At 38.2% G+C, this 24129-nt stretch overlaps 1 protein-coding gene across 1 annotated transcript; it reads right to left on the bottom strand.

Annotated features, from left to right (window-relative positions):
• Nucleotides 1-1793: 1793 nt before the first annotated feature.
• LOC109087982 (mucin-3A-like) lies at nt 1794-7197 on the bottom strand. The gene is made up of 8 exons (XM_042762966.1): nt 7135-7197; nt 5245-6138; nt 5010-5071; nt 4734-4891; nt 4293-4555; nt 3959-4020; nt 2652-2809; nt 1794-2421 (listed from the first exon to the last, which is right to left on the bottom strand). Exons 1-8 carry the CDS (start codon nt 7195-7197, stop codon nt 2306-2308), a joined length of 1776 nt encoding a protein of 591 aa, XP_042618900.1. The 3' UTR covers nt 1794-2305.
• Nucleotides 7198-24129: the final 16932 nt, after the last annotated feature.

Genomic DNA, 24129 nt, shown 5'->3' with positions numbered 1-24129 from the left:
TCATCAGGAAACTTCACAGTCTTCACAGAGAGATAAAGGCAGCCTAAAATTATCTGGGCTGAGCAAGATAGGTTGTGCAATGTTATTCAACAGCAAAAAATGTGACTGTCTGACATTCCATTCATGGTGACACTCTGAAAATGTGGGCGTTTTATTTACCTTTAATTTTAACTACTGTAATCTCTGCAGATCATTTTATAAAAGACTCTGTCAACACCTAGAATAATAAAGAAGGTGTTAAGGCGGAAGAATGTCAGAGTAGAAGACTGCCTCAGGGATTGACCCAAGACTCACCAGTTTGAACAATACTAAGACCCATTATGACAGAAATGCTTTGTAATTCGTACAACATAAGACCTCTTAATGCCTTAAAGATATATGTATGCATAGACTTTATTTCATTTTATCACACATTCTCTGAAACACACAATAGCATGACGTACATAGTTAAAAAAAAGCAAAACTGTTATGCAAGACAAGTGTCTTGTCAAAGGAATGAATGAAAACAAAAGACAAACAGACTTGGACAACGTAAAATCCAGTCATCTCAGAACACACACACACAAACACCCTATAACAGCAAAGATGGGTAAAAATAAAGTAAAATAGGACTGATGTAAAGCTATGCTCCCTTTTGATAAAAAATCCAACTCATATCTTATCTTTAGATTATAAAAGGTGAGTTGCATATCACAGATCACAAGCATGTCGCAAAATAAGTTTCAAGTTAAGTCTGTAATGCAAACAAGCAAGCAAGACTGGTCAAGTAAGTGGTTCACCGCAAACAAATCAGTCCTGCCAAAGAAAAGGTCAAGTCACAGTACTTGAAATGAGTTTGATTCTTTAAGCTGTCACAAAAACACCGTAGTTGATGGTTACGCTTGATAGTACTGTACATAAACGTCACCCAGACATCTATTCAGTGTAATAGCCATGCATGTAGATATGGAATCTAGAAATGAAAAAGCTTCTAGTATTAAATGTAACTGACTTCTGTCTTGAAAGCAAACATGGCTCTTGGATATATATTACACTGCTATGGGGGCAAACAATCCCATCAATTATTTTTAACTGTACCGCATGTCTGTTTCAGACACGCACAGTAAGATGATTCCACAAAATTAAAGACACTGAACCATAAGGAGGACTGTGCTTGTAGTTAATGGACTTTTGGACATTAAAACTTTCTGACAAACATCCCTTGCACCCCAGAACAGACACAGGCAATTTTATAGAGAAAAGAGGTCATGTGCTCTAATTATGTCACCTGGCAAAGATCAAGAGACATTCATTTTTCATGGCACGAGAAGGAGATATTTTCCCACTGCACGCAATTTGTCAATCTGTAATCATGCAGTATATGAAAAAGTCATACACTTTCAGCAAAATGATATTAAAATACCATATGCAGTATACAGTACATAAGGCATTGTACAGTTTTTAGGGACATCTGACAAATTATTATTTTATTAAATTTAATTAGTGAGTGTACAACACACTTGTTTTGTGACTAGCACAATAAAAATATTTTAATGCTTTGCATTGTTTGCGAGCATTACATACCTGAAGTGGAAGATGAAAACCACTGCAATGCCAATTTTCATAGCAGCTTGTTAGGTGGTCATTACAGATTTGTGTGTGTGTGTTTAAAGACACTTTCATTGTTTTTACTAGCCATAACCAACTCTGGATATATACTATCCTGAATTTATGTTTATTTTTTTAAATTGCCAGTTTTGATAATTAGGCTATAAAGAATTTGCAATGAAAGAATTACGCAAGTTAATGTTGCATTAAAACTTTATTTAATTCAATTAATATAAGACCCTTGTACATTTTAAATAAATGTAATAATTACAAACAATCATACAATTTTGGACAATGTGAACTTAATAAATATGTTTATTTGATTATAATAAGATTAAATAAGTTCTTGCGATATTAGCACATACTAGACAAAAGAGAATTACAGTATAAATAGTCTTTAACCTGCAGACAAGTGAACAAAAGCATTACATTTAAAATACTGAGGAAATAGGAATTTTCCTTATTTGATTGATTACTACAACCTGCTGATAAATAAATATACATATATTATTTTTTCTAATTACAAATTGTGCTCCTTAGAATCAATGCAATTTCAGGCTTATGCTTATTTTGCCATTGCCATATTTCAAGAGTGTGCTACAATACTTAATACCACAATACACAAACACACATACAAAAATAATATAATTTGATAATATAATTGTGTGCCTGCCACATGCCTTTCATTTCTCGCAACTCACATTCATTGTTAAGAGATCTATAGGAAAAACTGTAATATTTTTGCCATAATAATGAGCCATGTTGCTTGGAGCAGGCTGGATTCAATCTTCAGTCCACTTGAAGCTGTAGTTGCAGCAACAGTCGTAGCTATAACTGTAAGAGAAAGATGAACAAATTAGATCAGCAAAGTCTCTCTTTTTTGTTTCATTAAAGTCCAAATGTGCCGTATATTTAGTGTTATTCTTATTTCCATATAATTAACTAGTGACTAGTGCTAAGGTTAGAAATTCCACAATATCTATTGAGCCAAAGTGCTAGGCGCAGTTGTTGTAAGACTTTCAGAACATGTTGCAGGATAGGTTTTGAAATGCAATCAAACTTACCTGAACCATTGACTGAAACTGTTGAAGGGATTATGTTCAGTGGATCGACACCTCCTGTTACCACTGCTGACAGGAGGGAGTCTGAAATCTCTTGAACGGTTGGAACAGGTTGTGTGGAGTTAAAAACTAGTTGAGTTTCTGTGATGATTGACCCAGGACTGGAAAAAATAAAAGGATGTCAAATAAGATTCCTTAATAACATATATAAGGTGTGTGTGTGTGTGTGTGTGTATATATATATATATATATATATATATAAATATGTGTGTGTGTGTGTGTGTGTGTGTGTGTGTGTGTGTTTAAAACTGCACATAAATCCCATATTTACCTGAACAATAACAAAAACAATCAGAATGATCTTTTTTATTTGTCAAATTACATTGATAACCACTGAGGACTTTATGGGGGGTATTTATGGTCAGTATTTTGGCATTTATGGTAAACTAAACAATTTAAATAATAACAAACGCCTTTATACAGTATTTTGGCTTTGGTCTAAAATATCTATTCTGTTCTCTTAAGTACAATATATTTTCTGTGTGTCATCTGTGAATCTTTATTTTATTTTATTTGAACTCACCTGAGATCTGACAAGCTCAGATCTTGTCTTGAAGGCCTGAGAGCTTTGATTACTGAGTTCAATTATAAATATGTCAAAAGAGCGGAACACCAGAACTGTTAGATACACAGGTACAAATTGTGTAGTTGTAGTTGCAGGCACTTTAGTTGTAGATGTCAAGGGTTTTGTTGTTGTTGTCGGTGTGGTTGTTGTTGTTGTGGTTGTTGTATTTGTCATTGCTGTTGTTGTTGTTGTTGTTGTTGTTGATGCTGTAGTTGAAGTAGTCACGTTTATAACTGTAAGAAAAAGTTGTACAAATTAGATAAAATGCACTGTGTCAGTATACATAGTGATATGAAGGTTGTAAATTCTACAAGATCTACTGAGCAAAAGTGGTAAGCACAGTTTTTCTAAGACTTTCAGAATCTGCATGATGTTTGCTGAAATGCAAGCAAACTTACTTGAACCATTGACTGAAATTGAATAAGGAGTTATGTTCAGTGGACTGACAAATCCATTTATCACTGATGTAAAGAGAGTGTCTGAAATCTCTTGAACGGTTGGAACAGCTTGTGTGGAGTTAAAAGCTAGCTGGGTTTCTGTGATGATTGACCCAGGACTGAAAAAAAATAGAAGGATGTCAAATAAGATTCCTTAATAACATATATAACATGTGTGAATACATACATACATACATACATACATATATATATATATATTTAAAACTTCACAAAAATTCCATATTTACCGGAAACTTAAGACAACCACTCTGATAAAGGAAAGATATTTTGCTCTGTAGATGAGTTCAAGCTGTAACATATAATAACAGGCAGTCAAAATCACAATCAGAATGACCTTTTTTATTTGTTAAATTACATTGACAACCGTTGAGGACTTTTTTACTTTATGAGGGGCGGGAAACAAAATGTGTCGCTTATTTACAGTAAGCTAAAAAAAATAATAATAACAAACCCCTTTATACAGTATTTTTGCCTTTGGTCTAAAATATATATTCTGTTCTCTTAAGTACAAGATATTTTCTGTGTGTCATCTGTGAATCTTGTAAATTTATTTGAACTCACCTGAGATCTGACAAGCTCAGATCTTGACTTGAAGGCCTGAGAGCTTTGATTACTGAGTTCAATTATGAATATGTCTAAAGAGCGGAACACCAGAGCTGTTAGATACACAGGTACAAATTGTGTAGTTGTAGTTGCAGGCACTTTAGTTGTAGATGTCAAGGGTCTTGTAGTTGTTGTCGGTGTGGTTGTTGTTGTTCTTGTTGTTGTCATCGTCATTGCTGTTGTTGTTGTTGATGCTGTAGTTGAAGTAGTCACGTTTATAACTGTAAGAAAAAAAGTGTACAAATTAGACAAACGAATTGCACTGTGTGTTTTGTGTGTCAGTATACATAGTGATAAGGTTGTAAATTCTACAAGATCTACTGAGCAAAAGTGGTAGGCACAGTTTTTCTTAGACTTTCGGAATTTGCAAGATGTTTTCTGAAATGCAAGCAAACTTACTCGAACCGTTGACTGAAATTGAATAAGGAGTTATGTTCAGTGGGTTGACACTTCCGTTTATCACTGCTGTAAAGAGAGTGTCTGAAATCTCTTGAACAGTTGGAATAGGTTGTGTGGAGTTGAAAGCTAGCTGTGTTTCCGTGATTACTGACCCTTGTCTGGAAAATATAAAAGAATGTCATATAGGATTCCTCAATGTGAGCAAATTACCTTTATTTTAAGTTTATTGCATGGTTATTTGTTTAAACCCATAATGCACATAAATTCCTTATTTACCTGAAAAGCAAGACATTCACTCCAATAAAGGAAAAATATTTTGCTTTGTAGATTGGTTCAAGCTGCAAGAATAAAAGTGCAACAGGCAGTCACAACCACAATTAAAATATATATTTTTTTATTATTATTTGTTAAATTACATTGATTACTGATGAAGACTTTTTTACTTCATGGGTACAGGCAAGATATGTTCTGTGTGTCACCTGTGAAACTTGTTAAGTATATTTTAACTCACCTGAGATATGACAAGCTGAGCCCTGTTCTTGAAGGTCTGAGAGTTTGGGTCACTGAGTTCTACATTAAAGTTGTCTAAAGAGCGGAACACCAGATCTGTTAGATACACAGGTGCAGATTTTGTAGTTGTAGCTGAGGGCCCTTTTGTTGTAGCTGTTGGCGTTGTGGATATTGTGGCTGTACTGACAGTGGTGCTTTCAGTAGTGATTGAAGTGGGAATCACAGAAGTTACTGCTGTAGATGTTGTCTGTGGTGCTGTTGTGGAAGGTCCTGCAGTAGTAGTTCCAACAGGAGATGATGTCACTGTTGAAGGAAGTGTTGTTGTAGCTGTTGGTGATGTAGATGTTGTTGCTGTACTGACAGTGGTGCTTTCAGTAGTGATTGAAGTGGGAATCACAGAAGGTACTGCTGTAGATGTTGTTTGTGGTGCAGTTGTGGAAGGTCCTGCAGTAGTAGTTCCAGCAGGAGATGATGTCACTGTTGAAGGAAGTGTTTTTGTAACTGTTGGTGATGTGGATATTGTTGCTGTACTGACAGTGGTGCTTTCAGTAGTGATTGAAGTGGGAATCACAGAAGGTACTGCTGTAGATGTTGTTTGTGGTGCAGTTGTGGAAGGTCCTGCAGTAGTAGTTCCAACAGGAGATGATGTCACTGTTGAAGGAAGTGTTGTTGTAGCTGTTGGTGATGTGGATATTGTGGCTGTGCTTACAGTGGTGCTTTCAGTAGTGATTGAAGTGGGAATCACAGAAGTTACTGCTGTAGATGTTGTCTGTGGTGCTGTGCAGTTGTGGAAGGTCCTGCAGTAGTAGTTCCAACAGGAGATGATGTCACTGTTGAAGGAAGTGTTGTTGTAGCTGTTGGTGATGTAGATGTTGTTGCTGTACTGACAGTGGTGCTTTCAGTAGTGATTAAAGTGGGAAGCACAGAAGTTACTGCTGTAGATGTTGTTTGTGGTGCTGTTGTGGAAGGTCCTGCAGTAGTAGTTCCAGCAGGAGATGATGTCACTGTTGAAGGAAGTGTTGTTGTAGCTGTTGGTGATGTGGATGTTGTTGCTGTACTGACAGTGGTGCTTTCAGTAGTGCTTTCAGTAGCGATAGAAGTGGGAATCACAGAAGTTACTGATGTTGTTGCTGTACTGACAGTGGTGCTTTCAGTAGTGATTGAAGTGGGAATCACAGAAGTTACTGCTGTAGATGTTGTTTGTGGTGCTGTTGTGGAAGGTCCTGCAGTAGTAGTTTCAACAGGAGATGATGTCACTGTTGAAGGAAGTGTTGTTGTAACTGTTGGTGTTGTGGATGTTGTTGCTGTACTGACAGTGGTGCTTTCAGTGGTGATTGAAGTGGGAATCACAGAAGTTACTGCTGTAGATGTTGTTTGTGTGGTGCAGTTGTGGAAGGTCCTGCAGTAGTAGTTTCAACAGGGAGATGATGTCACTGTTGAAGGAAGTGTTGTTGTAGCTGTTGGTGTTGTGGACGTTGTTGTTTCTGTGCTGACAGTGGTGGTTTCATTAGAAGTGGTTGAAGTGGGAATCACAGAAGTTACTGCTGTAGATGTTGTTTGTGGTGCTGTTGTGGAAGGTCCTGCAGTAGTAGTTCCGGCAAAAGTTGTTGCTGATGTTGATGTTTCAGCAGAAGTTGTGATTGTGGTAGTTTCTGTTGTTGTAGATGTTTCTGCTGTACACTAGTGTGGATGCTTTCGGTAGTGAGTTGTTGTGATTGTGGAAGTCTCAGTGTAGATGATGTTTCTGCTGCACTGTTGTGGATGTTTCTGCTGCAGTAGTGGTGGAGATGTTTCACTGCAGCAGTCGAAAGTGTTGTTGTGGAAGTGTCTGTGTTGTGGATGTTTTTGCTGTACTAGTGGTGGATTTCCGTGGTGATTGTTATTGTGGAACAGAATTACTGTTGTAGAAGATGTTTTGCTGTGCTGTGGTGGTGGATGGTCCTGGAGCAGTCATTGTTCCAGTGGAGATGATGTCATGTTGAAGAGTTTTCTGCTGTGGGTGGTGGTTGTGGCTGTTTCAGTGGTGCTTTCAGTGTGATTGTGTGAATCACAGAAGTGTCATGCTGTAGATGTTGTCTGTGGTGCTAGTTGTGGATGGTCCTGGGGAGCAGTTGTTGTGAACAGTGGATGTCTCTGTCTGTTGTAGATTTTTTAACTGCGGGTGACTGGAGTGTTGCTGTACTTCAGTGGTGCAGTTGTAGTGATTGAAGTGGGAATCACTCAAGTTGACTGCTAGAGTATGTTGTTTGTGCACTAGTGTGGAAGGTTTCCTGCAGTACTGGTTCCGTGGAAAAGTTGTCAACAGCGTTTGATGTTTCAGCAGAAGTTGTGATTGTGGTAGTTTCTGTTGTTGTAGATGTTTCTGCTGCACTGGTGGTGGATGTTTCCGGTGCAGTCGTTGTGACTGTGGAGGTCTCTCTTGTTGTAGATGTTTCTGCTGCACTAGTGGTGGACGTTTCCGGTGCAGTTGTTGTGATTGTGAAAGTCTCTGTTGTTGTAGATGTTTCTGCTGCACTAGTAGTGGATGTTTCAGTAGGAGTCGTTGTGATTGTGTAAGTTTCAGTTGATGTAGATGTTTCTGCTGCACTAGTGGTGGATGTTTCAGGAGCAGTTGTTGTGATTGTGGATGTCTCTGTTGTTGTAGATGTCTCTGCTGAATTGGTGGTAGATGTTTCCGGGGCAGTTGTTGTGACTGTGGACGTCTCTGTTGTTGTAGATGTTTCGGTTGCATTAGTGGTGGATGTTTCAGTAGGAGTCGTTGTGATTGTGGAAGTCTCAGTTGATGTAGATGTTTCTGCTGCACTAGTGGTGGATGCTTCAGGAGCAGTTGTTGTGATTGTGGATGTCTCTGTTGTTGTAGATGTTTCTGCTGCACTAGTGGTGGATGTTTCCGGTGCAGTTGTTGTGATTGTGGAAGTCTCAGTTGTTGCAGATGTTTCCGGTGCAGTTGTTGTAATTGTGGAGGTCTCCGTTGATGTAGATGTTTCTGCTGCACTAGTGGTGGAAGCATTTGATGAGAATTTGTATTGATCTCCGATGTCTCCGTTGATGTAGATGTTTCTGCTGCACTAGTGGTGGATGTTTCTGCTGCACTGGTGGTGGATGTTTCAGCAGCAGTCGTTGTGATTGTGGAATTCTCTGTTGTTGTAGATGTTTCTGCTGCACTAGTGGTGGATGCTTCAGGAGCAGTCGTTGTGATTATGGAGGTGTCTGTTGTTGTAGATGTTTCTACTGCACTAGTGGTGGATGTTTCCGGTGCAGTTGTTGTGATTGTGGAAGTCTCTGTCGTTGTAGATGTTTCTGCTGAATTGGTGGTAGATGTTTCCGGGGCAGTTGTTGTGACTGTGGATGTCTCTGTTGTTGTAGATGTTTCAGTTGGACTAGTGGTGGATGTTTCAGTAGGAGTCGTTGTGATTATGGAAGTCTCAGTTGATGTAGATGTTTCCGGTGCAGTTGTTGTAATTGTGGAGCTTTCCTCTGATGCACATGTTTTGGATGTTTTAGGAGCAGTTATTGTGATTGTGGATGTCTCAGTTGTTGCAGATGTTTCCGGTGCAGTTGTTGTGATTGTGGAAGTCTCAGTTGTTGCAGATGTTTCCGGTGCAGTTGTTGTAATTGTGGAGGTCTCCGTTGATGTAGATGTTTCTGCTGCACTAGTGGTGGATGTTTTAGGAGCAGTTATTGTGATTGAGGATATCTCAGTTGATGTAGATGTTTCTGCTGCACTAGTGGTGGATGTTTCTGCTGCACTGGTGGTGGATGTTTCAGCAGCAGTCGTTGTGATTGTGGAAGTCTCTGTTGTTGTAGATGTTTCTGCTGCGCTAGTGGTGGATGGTTCCGGTGCAGTCATTGTTATTGTGGAAGAATCTGTTGTTGTAAACGTTTCTGCTGCACTGGTGGTGGATGTTTCCGGTGCAGTCGTTGTAATTGTGGAGGTCTCTGTTGTTGAAGATGTTTCTGATGCACTAGTGGTGGATGTTTCCATTGCAGTCGTTGTGACTGTGGAAGTCTCTGTTGTTGAAAATATTTCTGCGCGACTTGTGGTGGATGTTTCAGAGGCAGTTGTTGTGATGGTCGATGTCTCTGTTGTTGTAGATGTTTCTGCTGCTGCACTAGTGGTAGATGTTTTAGGAGCAGTTGTTGTGATTGTGGATGTCTCCGTTGATGTAGATGTTTCTGCTGCACTAGTGGTGGATGTTTCTGCTGCACTGGTGGTGGATGTTTCTGGTGCATTCGTAGTGATTGTGGAAGTCTCAGTTGTTGAAGATGTTTCTGCTGCACTTGTGGTGGATGTTTCAGGAGTAGTCGTTGTGATTGTGGATGTCTCTGTCGTTGTAGATGTTTCTGCTGAATAGTACTGGATGCTTCAGGAGCAGTTGATGTGATTGTGGATGTCTCTGTTGTTGTAGATGTTTCTGCTTCACTAGTGGTGGATGTTTCATCAGGAACTGTTGTGATTGTGGAAGTCTCTGTTGTTGTAGATGTTTCTGCTGCACTAGTGGTGGATGTTTCAGGAGCAGTTGTTGTGATTGTGGAGGTTTCTGTTTTTCTAGATGTTTCTGCTGCACTAGAGGTGGATGTTTCTGGTGTAGTTGTTGTGATTGTGGAAGTCTCATTTGTTGTAGATGATTCTGCTGCACTAGTGGTGGATATTTCAGGAGCAGTTGTTGTGATTGTGGATGTCTCTGTTGTTGTAGATGTTTTCTGCTGCACTGGTGGAGGATGTTTCAGCAGCAGTCGTTGTGATTGTGGAAGTCTCAGTTGATGTAGATGTTTCTGCTGCACTAGTAGTGGATGCTTCAGGAGCAGTTGTTGTGATTGTGGATGTCTCTGTTGTTGTAGATGTCTCTGCACTAGTGGTTGATGTTTCCGATGCAGTCATTGTGATTGTGGAGGTCTCTGTCATTGTAGATGTTTCTGCTGCACTGGTGGTGGATGTTTTAGGAGCAGTTGTTGTGATTGTGGATGTCTCAGTTGATGCTTCTACTGCACTAGGGGTGGATGTTTCTGCTGCACTGGTGGTGGATGTTTCAGTAGCAGTCGTTGTGATTGTGAAAGTCTCTGTTGTTGTAGATGTTTCTGCTGCACTAGTGGTGGATGGTTCTGGTGCAGTCATTGTTATTGTGGAAGTATCTGTTGTTGAAGATGTTTCTGCTGCACTGGTGGTGGATGTTTCGGGTGTAGTTGTTGTGATTGTGGATGTTTCTGTTGTTGTAGATGTTTCTGCTGCACTAGTGGTGGATGTTTCTGGTGTAGTTGTTGTGACTGTGGATGTCTCTGTTGTTGTAGATATTTCTGCTGCACTAGTGGTGGATGTTTCAGGAGCAGTTGTTGTGACTGTGGAAGTCTCTGTTGTTGTAGATGTTTCTGCTGCACTAGTGGTGGATGTTTCAGGAGTAGTCGTTGTGATTGTGGAAGGCTCAGTTGTTGTAGATGTTTCTGCTGCACTAGTAGTGGATGCTTCAGGAGCAGTTGTTGTGATGGTCGATGTCTCTGTTGTTGTAGATGTTTCTGCTGCATTAGTGGTGGATGTTTCAGTAGGAGTTGTTGTGATTGTGGAAGTCTCAGTTGATGTAGATGTTTCGGATGCACTAGTGGTGGATGTTTCAGGTGCACTGGTGTAGTGATGTTTCAGCAGCAGTCGTTGTGATTGTGGAAAGTCTCTGTTGTTGTAGATGTTTCTGCTGCACTAGTGAAAGATGTTTCAGGAGCAGCAGTTGTTGTGATTGTGGATGTCTCTGTGTTGTAGATGTTTTGCTGCAGGTCTCTGTAGTTGCATAGTGGTGGATTTTCCGGTGCAGTCGTTGTGATTGTGGAAGTCTCTGTTGTTGTAGATGTTTCTGTTGGACTAGTGGTGGATGTTTCAGTAGGAGTCGTTGTAACTGTGGAAATCTCAGTTGACGTAGATGTTTCTGCTGCTCTAGTGGTGGATGTTTCAGGAGCCGTTGTTGTAATTGTGGAGATTTCTGTTGTTGTATATGTTTCTGCTGCACTAGTGGTGGATGTTTCCGGTGCTGTTGTTGTCATTGTGGAAGTCTCTGTTGTTGTAGATGTTTGGTGCACTAATAGTGCAGTTTCAGGAGTGATTGTGGATGTGTCTCCCTGTTGTTGTAGATGTTTCTGCTGCACTAGTGGTGGATGTTTTAGGGTGCAGTTGTTGTAATTGTGGAAGTCTCAGTTGTTGTAGATGCTTCTACTGCACTAGGGGTGGATGTTTCTGCTGCACTGGTGGTGGATGTTTCAGTAGCAGTGTTGTGATTGTGGAAATTCTCTGTTGATGTATATGTTTCTGCTGCAGTAGTGGTGGATGTTTCCGGTGCAGTTGTTGTGATTGTGGAGCTCTCTGTTGCTGTAGATGTTTCTGCTTCACTAGTGGTGGATGTTTCCGGTGCAGTTGTTGTGATTGTGGAGGTCTCTGTTGTTGAAGATGTTTCCGCGGGACTTGTGGTGGATGTTTCAGAGGCAGTTGTTGTGATTGTGGAGGTCTCTGTTGTTGTAGACGTTTCTGCTGAATTGGTGGTAGACGTTTCCGGGGCAGTTGTTGTGACTGTGGAAGTCTCTGTTGTTGTAGATGTTTCTGCTGCACTAGTGGTGGATGTTTCAGTAGGAGTCGTTGTGATTGTGGAAGTTTCAGCTGATGTAGATGTTTCTGCTGCACGAGTAGTGGATATTTCCGTTGCAGTCGTTGTGATTGTGGAAGTCTCTGTTGTTGTAGATGTTTCTGTTGGACTAGTAGTGGATGTTTCAGTAGGAGTCGTTTTGATTGTGGAAGTCTCAGTTGATGTAGATGTTTCTGATGCACTAGTGGTGGATGTATCAGGAGCAGTTGTTGTGATTGTGGAAGTCTCTGTTGTTGTAGATGTTTCTGTTGCACTAGTGGTGGATGTTTCTGGTGTAGTTGTTGTGATTGTGGAGGTCTCTGTTGATGTAGATGTTTCTGCTGCAGTAGTGGTGGTTGTTTCCGGTGCATTTGTTGTGATTGTGGATGTTTCTGGTGCATTTTCGTGCAAGTGTGATTGTGGAAGTCTCTGTTGCACTGTTGTAGATGTTTCTGCTGCACTAGTGGTGGATGTTTCAGGAGCAGTCGTAGTGATTGTGGAAGTTTCAATTGTTGTAGATGTTTCTACTGCACTGGTGGTTGATGTTTCCGGTGCAGTCGTTGTGATTATGGAGGTGTCTGTAGTTGTAGATATTTCTGCTGCACTGGTGGTGGATGTTTCCAGTGCAGTCGTTTTGATTGTGGAAGTCTCAGTTGTTGTAGATGTTTCTGCCGCATTAGTGGTAGATGTTTCAGGAGCAGTTGTTGTGATTGTGGAAGTCTCTATCGTTGTAGATGTTTCTGCTGCAATAGTGGTGGATGTTTCTGGTGCAGTTGTTGTGATTGTGGAAGTCTCTGTTGTTGTAGATGTTTCAGGAGCAGTTGTTGTGATTGTGGAAGTCTCTGTTGTTGTAGATGTTTCAGCAGCACTAGTGGTGGATGTTTCCGGTGCCGTTGTTGGGATTGTGGAAGTCTCTGTTGGATAAGATGTTTCTTGCTGCACTAGTGGTGGATGTTTCAGGTTTCGCTAGCAGTTGTTGTGATTGTGGAAGTCTCTGTTGTTGGAGATGTTTCTGCTGCACTAGTGGTGGATGTTTCAGTTGCAGTCGTTATGATTGTGGAAGTCTCTATAGTTGTAGGTGTTTCTGCTGCACTTGGATGTTTCTTGTTCAATTTTTCTAATTCAGTAATTCTAATTTTTTAAAAATCATTCTCCTTAAATGCTCCACTAGTGGTGGATGTTTCTGGTGCAGTTGTTGTGATAGTGGAAGTCTCTGTTGTTGTAGATGTTTCTGCTGCACTAGTGGTGGATGTTTCAGCAGCAGTTGTTGTGATTGTGGAAGTCTCTGTTGTTGTAGATGTTTCTGCTGCACTAGTGGTGGATATTTCAGCAACAGTGGTTATCCTTGTCGAAGTGTCTGTTGTTGTAGACGTTTCCGCTGCAATAGTGGTCGACGTTTCAGGTGCAGTCGTTGTGATTGTGGAGGTCTCTGTTGTGGTAGATATTTCTACTGCAGTAGTGGTGGATGTTTCAGGAGCAGTTGTTGTGATTGTGGAGGTATCTGTTATTGTAGATGTTCCTGCTGCACTAGTGGTTGATATTTCTGGTGCAGTTGTTGTGATTGTAGAGGTCTCTGTTGTTGTAAATGGTGGTGGATCACTAGTGGTGATGTTTCCGAGCAGTTGTTGTGATTGTGGAAGTCTCTGTTGTTGTAGATGTTTCTGTTGCACTAGTGGTGGATGTTTCAGGAGCAGCAGTTGTTGTGATTGTGGAAGTCTCTGTTGTTGTAGATGTTTCAGCAGCACTAGTGGTGGATGTTTCAGCAGCAGTTGTTGTGATTGTGTGTGTGTTGTAGATGTTTCTGCTGCACGTAGTGGTGGATGTTTCAGGTGCAGTCATTGTGATTGTGGAAGTCTCTGTTGTTTGTAGATGTTTCTGCTGCACTAGTGGTGGATGTTTCAGCAGGAGTTGTTGTGATTGTGGAGGTCTCTGTTGTTGTAGATGTTTCTGCTGCACTAGTTGTGGATGTTTCTGCAGCAGTTGTTGTGATTGTGGAAGTGTCTGTTGTTGTAGATGTTTCTGCTGCACTAGTGGTGGATGTTTCAGGAGCAGTTGTTGTGACTGTGGAAGTCTCTGTTGTTGTAGGTGATTCTGCTGCACTAGTGGTGGATATTTCAGCCACATTGGTTGTCCTTGTGGAAGTCTCTGTTGTTGTAGACGTTTCTGCTGCAATACTGGTCGATGTTTCAGGTGCAGTCGTTGTGATTGTGGAAGTCTCAGTTGTTGATAGATGTTTTCTGGTGCAGTTGTTGCTGCTTGCAGTGTAGATGTCTCTGGTGTGGTTGTTGTGATTGTGGAAGTCTCTGTGTGTGTAGATGTTTCTTCTGCACTGGTGGTGGATGTTTCTGGTGCAGTTGTTGCAATTGTGGAAGTCTCAGTTGTTGTAGATGTTTCTCCTGCACTAGTGGTGTTGTATGTTTCAGGTGCAGTTGTTGTGATTGTGGAAGTCTCTGTTGTTGTAGATGTTTCTGGATGCACTAGTGGTTGTGGAAGTCTCTGTTTCCGATGGTTCAGGTCGTTGTGTGATTGTGGAAGTCTCTGTTGTTGTAGATGTTTCTGTTGCACTAGTGGTGGAATGTTTCTGGTGTAGTGTTGTTGTGATTGTGGAAGTTGTGTCTTTGTGTTTGTAGATGTTTCTGCTGCACTAGTGGTGGATGTTTCAGCAGCATTTGTTGTGATTGTGGATGTCTCAGTTGTTGTAGATGTTTCTGCTACAGTTAGTGGTGGATGTTTCCGGGTGTAGATGTTTTCGCAGTTTGTTGTGATGTGGATTCTCTGTGGTAGATGTTTCTGTTGCACTGGTGGTGGATGTTTCAGGTGTCAGTTGTTGTGATTGTGGAGCTCTCTGTTGCTGTAGATGGTTTCTGCTTCACTAGTGGTGGATGTTTCCGGTGCAGTCGTTGTGTGATTGTGGAGGTCTCTGTTGTTTGTAGATGGTTTCTGCTGCACTAGTGGTGGATGTTTCAGGTGCAGTTGTTGTGATTGTGGAAGTCTCTGTTGTTGTAGATGTTTTCTGGAGCACTAGTGGTGGTGGAAGTCTCTCCAGTTGTAGATGTTGTGATTGGTGAAAGTCTCTGTTGTTGTAGATGTTTCAGGAGCAGTTGTTGTGATTGTGGAAGTATCTGTTGTTGTAGATGTTTCCGGAGCAGTTGTTGTGATTGTGGAAGTCTCTGTTGTTGTAGATGTTTCTGTTGCACTAGTGGTGGATGTTTCTTCAGGTGAAGTTGTTGTGATTGTGGAAGTCTCTGTTGTTGTAGATGTTTCTGCTACCTAGGTGCAGGAGCAGTTGTTGTGGTTGTGGAAGTCTCTGTTATTGTAGATGTTTCAGGATCCGTTGTTGTGATTGTGGAGGTTTCTGTTTTTCTAGATGTTTCTGCTGCACTAGAGGTGGATGTTTCTGGTGTAGTTGTTGTGATTGTGTAGGTTTCTGTTGTGGTATACGGTCCACTTCTTCACAATTTATAGATCTCTCATCATCAATTTGTTGTGATTGTGGAAGTTTCTGTTGTTGTAGATGTTCCTGCTGCACTAGTGGTGGATGTTTCCGGTGCAGTTGTTGTGACTGTAGAGGTCTCTGTTGTTGTAGATGTTTCTGCACCACTAGTGGTGGATATTTCCGGTACAGTTATTGTGATTGTGGAGGTCTCTGTTGATGTAGATGTTTCTGCTGCACTAGTGCTGGATGTTTCTGGTGCAGTTGTTGTGATTGTGGAAGTCTCTAGTTGTTTGTAGATGTTTCTGCTGGCACTAGTGGTGTAGATGTTTCCAGGTGCAGAGGTTGCGTTGTGATTGTGGAAGTCTCCGTTGTTGTAGATGTTTCTGGTGTTTCAGGGTGGCAGTTTCCAGTTGTGATTGTGGAAAGTCTCCTGTTGTTGTAGATGTTTCAGGTGCAGTTTCAGATTGTGCAAAATCCTGTGGTTGTTGTATGTTCTGTGTACAGTTGTTGTGATTCATTGTGGAAGTCTCTGTTGTTGTAGATGTTTCTGGTTGTGATTGTGGAAGTCTCTGTTGTTAAGTTGTTGTGATTGTGGAAGTCTCTGTTGTTGTAGATGTTTCAGCAGCACTAGTGGTGTATGCTTCAGCAGCAGTTGTTGTGATTGTGGAAGTCTCTGTTGTTGTAGATGTTTCCGGAGCAGTTGTTGTGATTTTGGGAGTCTCTGTTGTTGTAGATGTTTCCGGTGCAGTTGTCGTGATTGTGGTAGTCTCTGTTGTTGTAGATGTTTCTGCTCCACTAGTTGTTGATGTTTCTGGTGCAGTCGTTGTGATAGTGGACGTCCCTGTTGTTGTAGATGTTTCTGCTGCAATAGTGGTGGATGTTTCTGGTGCAGTTGTTGTGATTGTGGAAGTCTCTGTTGTAGATGTTTCTGCTGCACTAGTGGTGGATGTTTCTAGCATTTGTTTTTATTGTGGAAGTCTCTGTTGTTGTAGATATTTCAGGGGCTGCACTAGTGGTGGATGTTTCCGGTGCAGTTGTTGTGATTGTGGAAGTCTCTGCGCGGGACTTGTGGTGAGGGTGGATCAGGATGTTTCAGTGTCTTGATTGTTGAAGTCTCTGTTTTTGTAGATGTTTCTGCTGCACTAGAGGTGGATGTTTTTGGTGCAGTTGTTGTTGTGATGTTTCAGCAGCCTGTTGTGGTAGATGTTCCTGCTGCACTAGTGGTGGATGTTTCAGCAGCAGTCGTAGTGATTATGGAAGTCTCAGTTGTTGTAGATGTTTCTGCTGCACTAGTGGTGAATGTTTGTGCAGAGGTGTCTGTGATTGTTGAAGTCTCCGTTGTTGTAGATGTTTCCGGAGCAGTTGTTGTGATTGCGGAAGTCTCTGTTGTTGTAGATGTTTCAGGAGCAGTTGTTGTGATTGTGGAAGTCTCTATTTGTTGTAGATGTTTCAGGAGCAGTTGTTGCAATTGAGGAAGTCTCTGTTGTCGTTGTAGATATTTCCGGTGCAGTTGTTGTGATTATGGAAGTCTCTGTTGTTGTAGATGTATCCGGTGCAGTTATTGTGACTGGTGGATGTATTATCCTCAGTTGTGGTGATTGTGGAAGAGTGGTGGATGTTTCATGAGCAGTTGTTGTGATTGTGGAGGTCTTGTTGTTGTAGATGTTTCAGGAGTTGTTGGAGTTGTTGTTGTGATTGTGGAAGTCTCTGTTGTTGTAGTGGTGGATGCAGGAGAAGTTGTTGTATGATTGTGGAAGTCTCTGTTGTTGTAGATATTTCTGCTGAAGTGGTGGTGGATGTTTCCGGTCCAGTTGTTGTGATTGTGGATGTCTCAGTTTTTGTAGATATTTCTGGAGCAGTTGTCGTGATTGTGGGAGTCTCTGTTGTTATAGGTGTTTCTGCTGCTGCACTAGTGTTGGATGTTTCAGGAGCAGCTGTTGTGATTGTGGATGTTTCTGTTGCTGTAGATGTTTCTGCTGCACTAGTGGTGGATGTTTCTCGTGCAGTTGTTGTACTTATGTAAGTGTCTGTTGTTGTAGATGTTTCTGCTGCACTAGTGGTGGATGTTTCTAGTGCAGTTTTTGTGATTGTGGAAGTCTCATTTGTTGTAGATGTTTCTGCTGGACTAGTGGTGGATGTTTCAGGAGCAGTTGTCTTGATTGTTGAAGTCTCTGTTTTTGTAGATATTCCTGCTGTACTATTGGTGGATGTTTGAGCAGCCATTGCTGTCATCATCATGGAAGGTGTAGAACTTGTGGTTTTCTGTTGTTGTAGATATTCCTGCTGTACTATTGGTGGATTATAAATCATCCATTGCTACCAACATCATAATAGAGAAAAGAAAAACTATTTTAGTGTACTTTTGAAGTTTACCTAAACATTCCAATGTATTTTTCATTTTTGATTTGTCAAACCATTATGCAAATTCATGCCAATAAAATTTTTTACCATCTAAAAATAATAATAATATGTATTTTTCATTTTTGATTTGTCAAACCATTATGCAAATTCATGCCAATAAAATTTTTTACCATCTAAAAATAATAATAATAATATTAAAACAAAACAAAAAAGATATGTCTTAACTATGAATATAACAGTTCTATTAAAGTCAATATTTTTCGCCCCTGCACAAGCTGTAGACCTCATTTGATGAGAATCAGCCACAAGGTGGCAATATAGTATTTACAATCTCAGTTAACATGGACATCAGGATGAAAAGGATATACATTTCAAATAATAAACCTCACTACAATATAATAATTATCTATCCTCAGTATCTCAATTCCTCTAACAACAAATCTTTATCCACATAAACACTCACATCATCTAATAAACTAACAAAAAAAAATACTTATTATAACAAAAAAATTCAAAACAAAAAATAAATACTTATTGTTGTGAGGTTGAATGACTTACAGATAAATATCCATATTATAACAAAAGCTCTCCACTCCATTGTGGAAAGTGTCAAGTGATGAAGAAAATAATCTGTAAAGTAAGCAATAGATCACTTAAGATTTTTTTATACACACACATATATTTTGCTTAATCAAAGGAGAAAACAAAACACATAAATTTCAATAAAACATGAAACGAGCCATCTACTGTATTAGTTGAAACACGCACACACAAACACACAAGCTCTACTTAAAAAAAATAAATAAATCTTTATCTTTAAAATCTTTAAAATTCCTGAATTTGGTGATGGTTGTGACTTCAGATTTCATGTAGCAGGTCGTTCTAGAGCCTTGGACACATAGCAGCAAAGTTTAAATAAATAATTGATCCCATTTTATATAAGGTGGCCTTAACTAAAACACAAGTAAAAAAAAAAAAAAAAAAAATACAATTAACTTATTCATATCATATTGCAAAACAAAACACCTTCCATCTAATTTAAGTTTAAAAAAGGTAAGGTTAGGGACAGGTTTGGTATAAGGGATGAGTCAACAGGTAGCCGATTTTGTCCGCACACTGGAAAAATACAATCAGACCAAAACGTCTATCAAAAATATATTTTATTTTGCATATTCAAATGTGATTACAGAAATAATTACGGATATAATCACATGCAGTTTTTTTAAGTATAAGTACAATATAAAAGCATGTATGTACACAATAAGTGCATTGTATCAAGTGATTCATTTAAATGTAAGTACATAGTAATTAAGGCCACCTAATCTAAAGTGGGACCAATAATTAAATCAATTATAACTGCAGTCTGTAGAGGTGTCAATTCAGAAAACTGCCTGTTATCTGCTAGAACAAACCAAAACAACAAGCAGCATTTTCATTTATGTCAATTAACAAAAAAACAACCCAATAAAAAAAATAAAATTATAATATAAAATAAAATTGATCATTTAAAAAAAAATAAAAAAAAAAAATTCAAGACCATGTGTAAACTGAAGAAATAAACTTCACTAACTAACATTTAGTGTACACATACTATATATTTCTACTACCATCAATTTACTACAAATCCATTTTTAGAAATGAATGCATTTTTTGTTATCCTAGTCTGTTAAAATTTCTTGTTTACTTTATAAATAACACAAACATCTTTAATAAAAATATAGTTATATAATGTCCTTACCTTATCCTTGAGCAAATATTTTGAACGCTGAACTGTGAAATAAAAATGGTTAATGCACTGTTGGTTCAACAGCTTCAAGGACTAGTTATCCTTTGCTCAAGTTTCAGCACTTTTCTTGACTCACCTGTAGCAATACTGCCTTAAATAGAATGCATGACGTGGTTGGTTTTTTCTCCTGTATTGAAATGCATAAATAAGCAATGGAATGCTACTTGGCAGGGGCTGTGATTTGTTGTATTATTATCTCTCTCTCTCTCTCTCTCTCTCTCTCTCTCTCTCTCTCTCTCTCTCTCTCTCTCTCTCTCTCTCTCTCTCGCTCTCTCTCTCTCTCTCTCTCTCTCTCTCTCTCTCTCTCTCTCTCTCTCTCTCTCTCTCTCTCTCTATCTCTCAGACCTCTCTCTTCTTTGAAAGCTTGATGATAAAAATCTGAGAAAAAAATGAAAAACCAAGCTTTGAAAGGTTTATAAATAAAAACTGAAAAACGACTTGAAACCCCTGTCTTCACAAAGTGTGACAGCATCAAATGATACAGATTTTTTTATAGAGCATATTTTTTTTTGGAAACTTGAGATTGCTAGAGTAATTCTAAACTTGCTATTGTTGCTTTTGTTGGATTAGTTATATTCTTTGTGATGTTACAAGCTTATTTTCTGTTTGCTGACTGTCATTATTATTGATACACAAGATTATAGTTATTTCATATGTATGTTAATAAATAATGCTTTAAATAATGAACAGTTTATTCTTTTTTTATTAATAATATTGTACAATTACAAGCATGTTTAGTTTCCTTTGAATACAAAAGTCATTTGCAATTGAAACAAATATAAAACTGGAAGACTCATGTCTGGTGAGTACGTAGATACATGTTTTCATTTAGATTATCATGCAGTACATTTACATATATGCCCACATACACCTCCTAAAACAAAGTCACATGCGTGTTACACATGCAAGATGTCAAAAGACATCTGGTTAACTAAAGCATTCTTTACATTCACTGCTTCTGGGAACGTTTCCCACATACACCTTCTGAAATGTTGTCACTAGTTAAACTCCAATATGAAATATATATATTTCTATATATACGGCCTTACAACTAGAATGTTAATATATATATTTCTTTATATATCCGGCCTTACAGTTAGAAGAATAATATATGTACTGCTCAGGTACTCTCTAATTCATTTTGTCCATATATTCATGTAGGTATGATCAATAATAAGTTTACTTGTTTGTTCATATTGTGTAATTTTTCAACAATTCTGTGTTTAAATTGAATTCAAATCATTAAAAAAATATATATTTAGAAATGTATTGATTGGTTTTAAGTGGAAATCCAATATAATGTTTAGGGATGTAGAAAGACATAATAAATTAAATATGGACAAATCAGCTTTATTTTTTAATTTTTTTTTTTTTTTTTTTTTTTTTTTTGCTGAATATAGGTATTGAATATAAATAGGTATTAAAAGTAAATGGTTGAATAGCAAGTAATAAGCACCTTTAGAGTACTTCATAAAAAAATGAAAGTATAAAGTTTAGTCTTAAAGTCATTTTGTTGTAAGTGTCACTTTGCTTATAAAGTAAAGTCAAGTATCTGTCATTCTTGCCATTACAATCAATTCTTAGAAGTGAATAGATGGGTGTGGTGGGTGTTACTGTGAACCACCCACCACTTTATGCTTCCTGAAACTGCCAAGTGATGCTTTGGACATGATATAAACCAGACTTAGGAGAGTTGTTTTATATTAAATAGTATAATATAAAGGATGTGGTACTGTATCATCTAATATATATGCTTTCCAATTTGTCTATGCCTGTGTTTGTGTATGTGTGTGTGTGTGTGTATGTGTGTGTGTGTGTGTGTGTGTGTGTGTATACGTGGTACATACATTTGTACATAGATGTTTACCTTTAGCAGGCTAATTATCAGGGTGTGTCAGTAAAAATAGCAACCTCTTCTGTGAGGATGTTTAATGTTTATTGTACTTTTTGTCAGCACTACATTTCCATTCTTACACATTGTGGATATGTAATGGAAAGACATTTTAATGCTTGTAAAAAATTAATTCCACAGATCACTGTTGTTAAATAAAATTCTCTGAGAAAGATTATAGGTTTCGAATGTCCAATTCATAGCTGATTTTAACATTATTAATGTCTACAAATATAGCCACAGTCTTTGTTATTATCAATATTGTCATCATCAGATGTATTGGATATCACTTTCTTTTACACTTCCTTCTAACAACAGGAAATCAGTGCATAATATTGATATGCAGGAAACAGAATAATTTGTCTGACAATTCAAAGTAATGATTTGCAGCTTATTACTCTTATGCTAATTTAAAATTTGATGCATACAACGGCGAATCTAAGACTTCTCACAGAAACATTAACTGTCAATTAATTCATTACAAATGGTTCGCATGGGAAATGTTTAATTAAACTTTGAATTGTATTTTATATTCCAGAGGCTCCTTAGGCACTTTTATTTTAAAGGACATTTTTGAGATTGATATAAAATGCTGCCATAAACTCCTGGTTGTACATGATGACTCAGCCTTCAATCTTTCATTATTATTCTGCAAATTGACTGCAGTCAAGTAAATTATTTAACTGACATGACGGTTCTGGTTTTTGTACTGATTTTCTGATGATGTAACTGATTTTTGAAGTTATTTTATTTATTTATTTATTTATTTATTTATATTTTATGTGTATTAATTGTTATATTATCGCATGGTTGTGACACTATGCTAATATGTATCTTCAATAACTGCGTCTAAAGTGGGTGAGAATTTATTGCATTTTTTGTGTGTGTGTGTGTGTGTGTGTGTGTGTGTGTGTGTGCGTGCGTGCGTGCGTGCGTGCGTGCGTGTGTGTGTGTGTGTGTGTTTGTACATTAACATTGTGCAGGAATTAATGAATGAATGAGTGTGGGTTCAAAATGACCAGGGTTCATCCAACATGTATCATGCTTGGACCACTCTCTTATGTCACTTGATACTGTTTTCAATCCTACATGGATGTGATAGAATTACACATAAATGAAACTGCATTTCTCTGTATGTAGTCAGCCCCACCTCCAGGCTAAATCATTTACATAAATAATTGCATAACAAAGACTTCAAATTTTATTCAGAGGGTTATTTCCTGAACATATGAATGCAGTATATCTGTTTTTATACAGTCTATGCAGTATATCCATAATGATGTCAGCAATAATTATATTCATAACTATTTATTAAATTGAATATTCACCACAGCAGTTAAATCCTCCTTTGCTTACATTTACATTTATATTTAATTATTTAGCAGACACATTTTTCCAAAGCAACTTACAAATGAGAACAATAGAAGCAATCAGACCAACGAGAGAACAACAACAGTATACAAGTGCCATGACAAACATAACACATACAAACACATAACACTTAGCCATTTCATATAATATACTTTTCATAGAATAGAATAGAATAGAATAGAATAGAATAGAATAGAATAGAATACTCTCCATTTGATGCTTTATGTGGTTCTTCTCTAAACCACATTTTTTATCTGCCTTTCCAGTGGGAGTGTTTACTTCATTAAAGATTAACCATTTATGAGCATAATCAGACACATAATTTTCCACGTAAGAAATCTATGCATTTTCTTTGCAAGGCCAATGCACTCTTTTCTACATAGGAACGCTGAGACACCTTTTAGAGTACAATAAGTAGAATACTTTAAATGTCACATCAAATACAAAAATGAAAATTGGGTAAGATGTCATGTACTTCTTTTTCTCCAGCTCAGGCCTTCATCCTAGTGCAAATGAATAATTGTGTCTGGTGTGGTTAATAAGCGTCATGCAAAATCTTATCGATCTGCATGATGCTCTTTTTGAAAGACTTAACAGTGAAAAGAGGGTCCATGTATTTAACAACACTATCAGCAATTGTGAGATAATAAGTGATTATATGATACAATGAAAGTCAAAATTCAGAGACTTACATGATTGAAGATATAGAGGAGAAACAAAGGAAATGCACTATGGCAAAAAAAAAAAAAAAAAAAAAAAAAGAAGACACGCAAGGAGAAAACAACAATCATGAAAATAAAGATTCCAAGGTGAGTTTTTAATCTAAACAACTGTTTTACACTTTAAAAAACCTTTTGTGCAATGGAAAGGTTCCCTGGACATTAACGGTTCTTTATGGAACCACAAATGCTAAAAAAGAATATTTATTTTTAAGAGTGACTATGTAGAGGCTGCACTGAAGAGGTTCATTAGGATTGTTAACTAAATGAGAATGCAGCTGCGTTGACTCTCTGTAACACCACTGAAAAAGAGTGAAAACATTTTTTTAAACACAGTTCAAAATGGATTATATAAAAAACAAAAAAATAAAACAAAAACATCACATAACACAACAACAACAACAAACCATCCCACAAATCAAACCATTGCAAGCATTAGCATTTCTTTCAGTGACGCACTTTCTCAGGAATGGTTCTTTTGCAAGCACTGGCATTTCTTTCAGGAAGTTTAGTACTATTGTATTATTGCTGCTGCCATTGTTTAAAATAGCAAGAAACTATATCAAACTTGACAAACAGGACACTTGTATTTTTAATCATCTTATCAGTGCTTTCAACTAGGCTTTAAAAAGATGACACACAGCGTAGACGTTCAACTAGACAGGCTGCATGCCAATGAAGTCCTAATCCTATTTTAGTACCTGTTAGAGTACCTGTTGATAA

This window comes from Cyprinus carpio, chromosome A1 (genome assembly GCF_018340385.1).
Source record: "Cyprinus carpio isolate SPL01 chromosome A1, ASM1834038v1, whole genome shotgun sequence".
In the NCBI taxonomy this organism is placed as follows: domain Eukaryota; kingdom Metazoa; phylum Chordata; class Actinopteri; order Cypriniformes; family Cyprinidae; genus Cyprinus; species Cyprinus carpio.
This window is presented reverse-complemented; position numbering and strand designations above follow the sequence as displayed.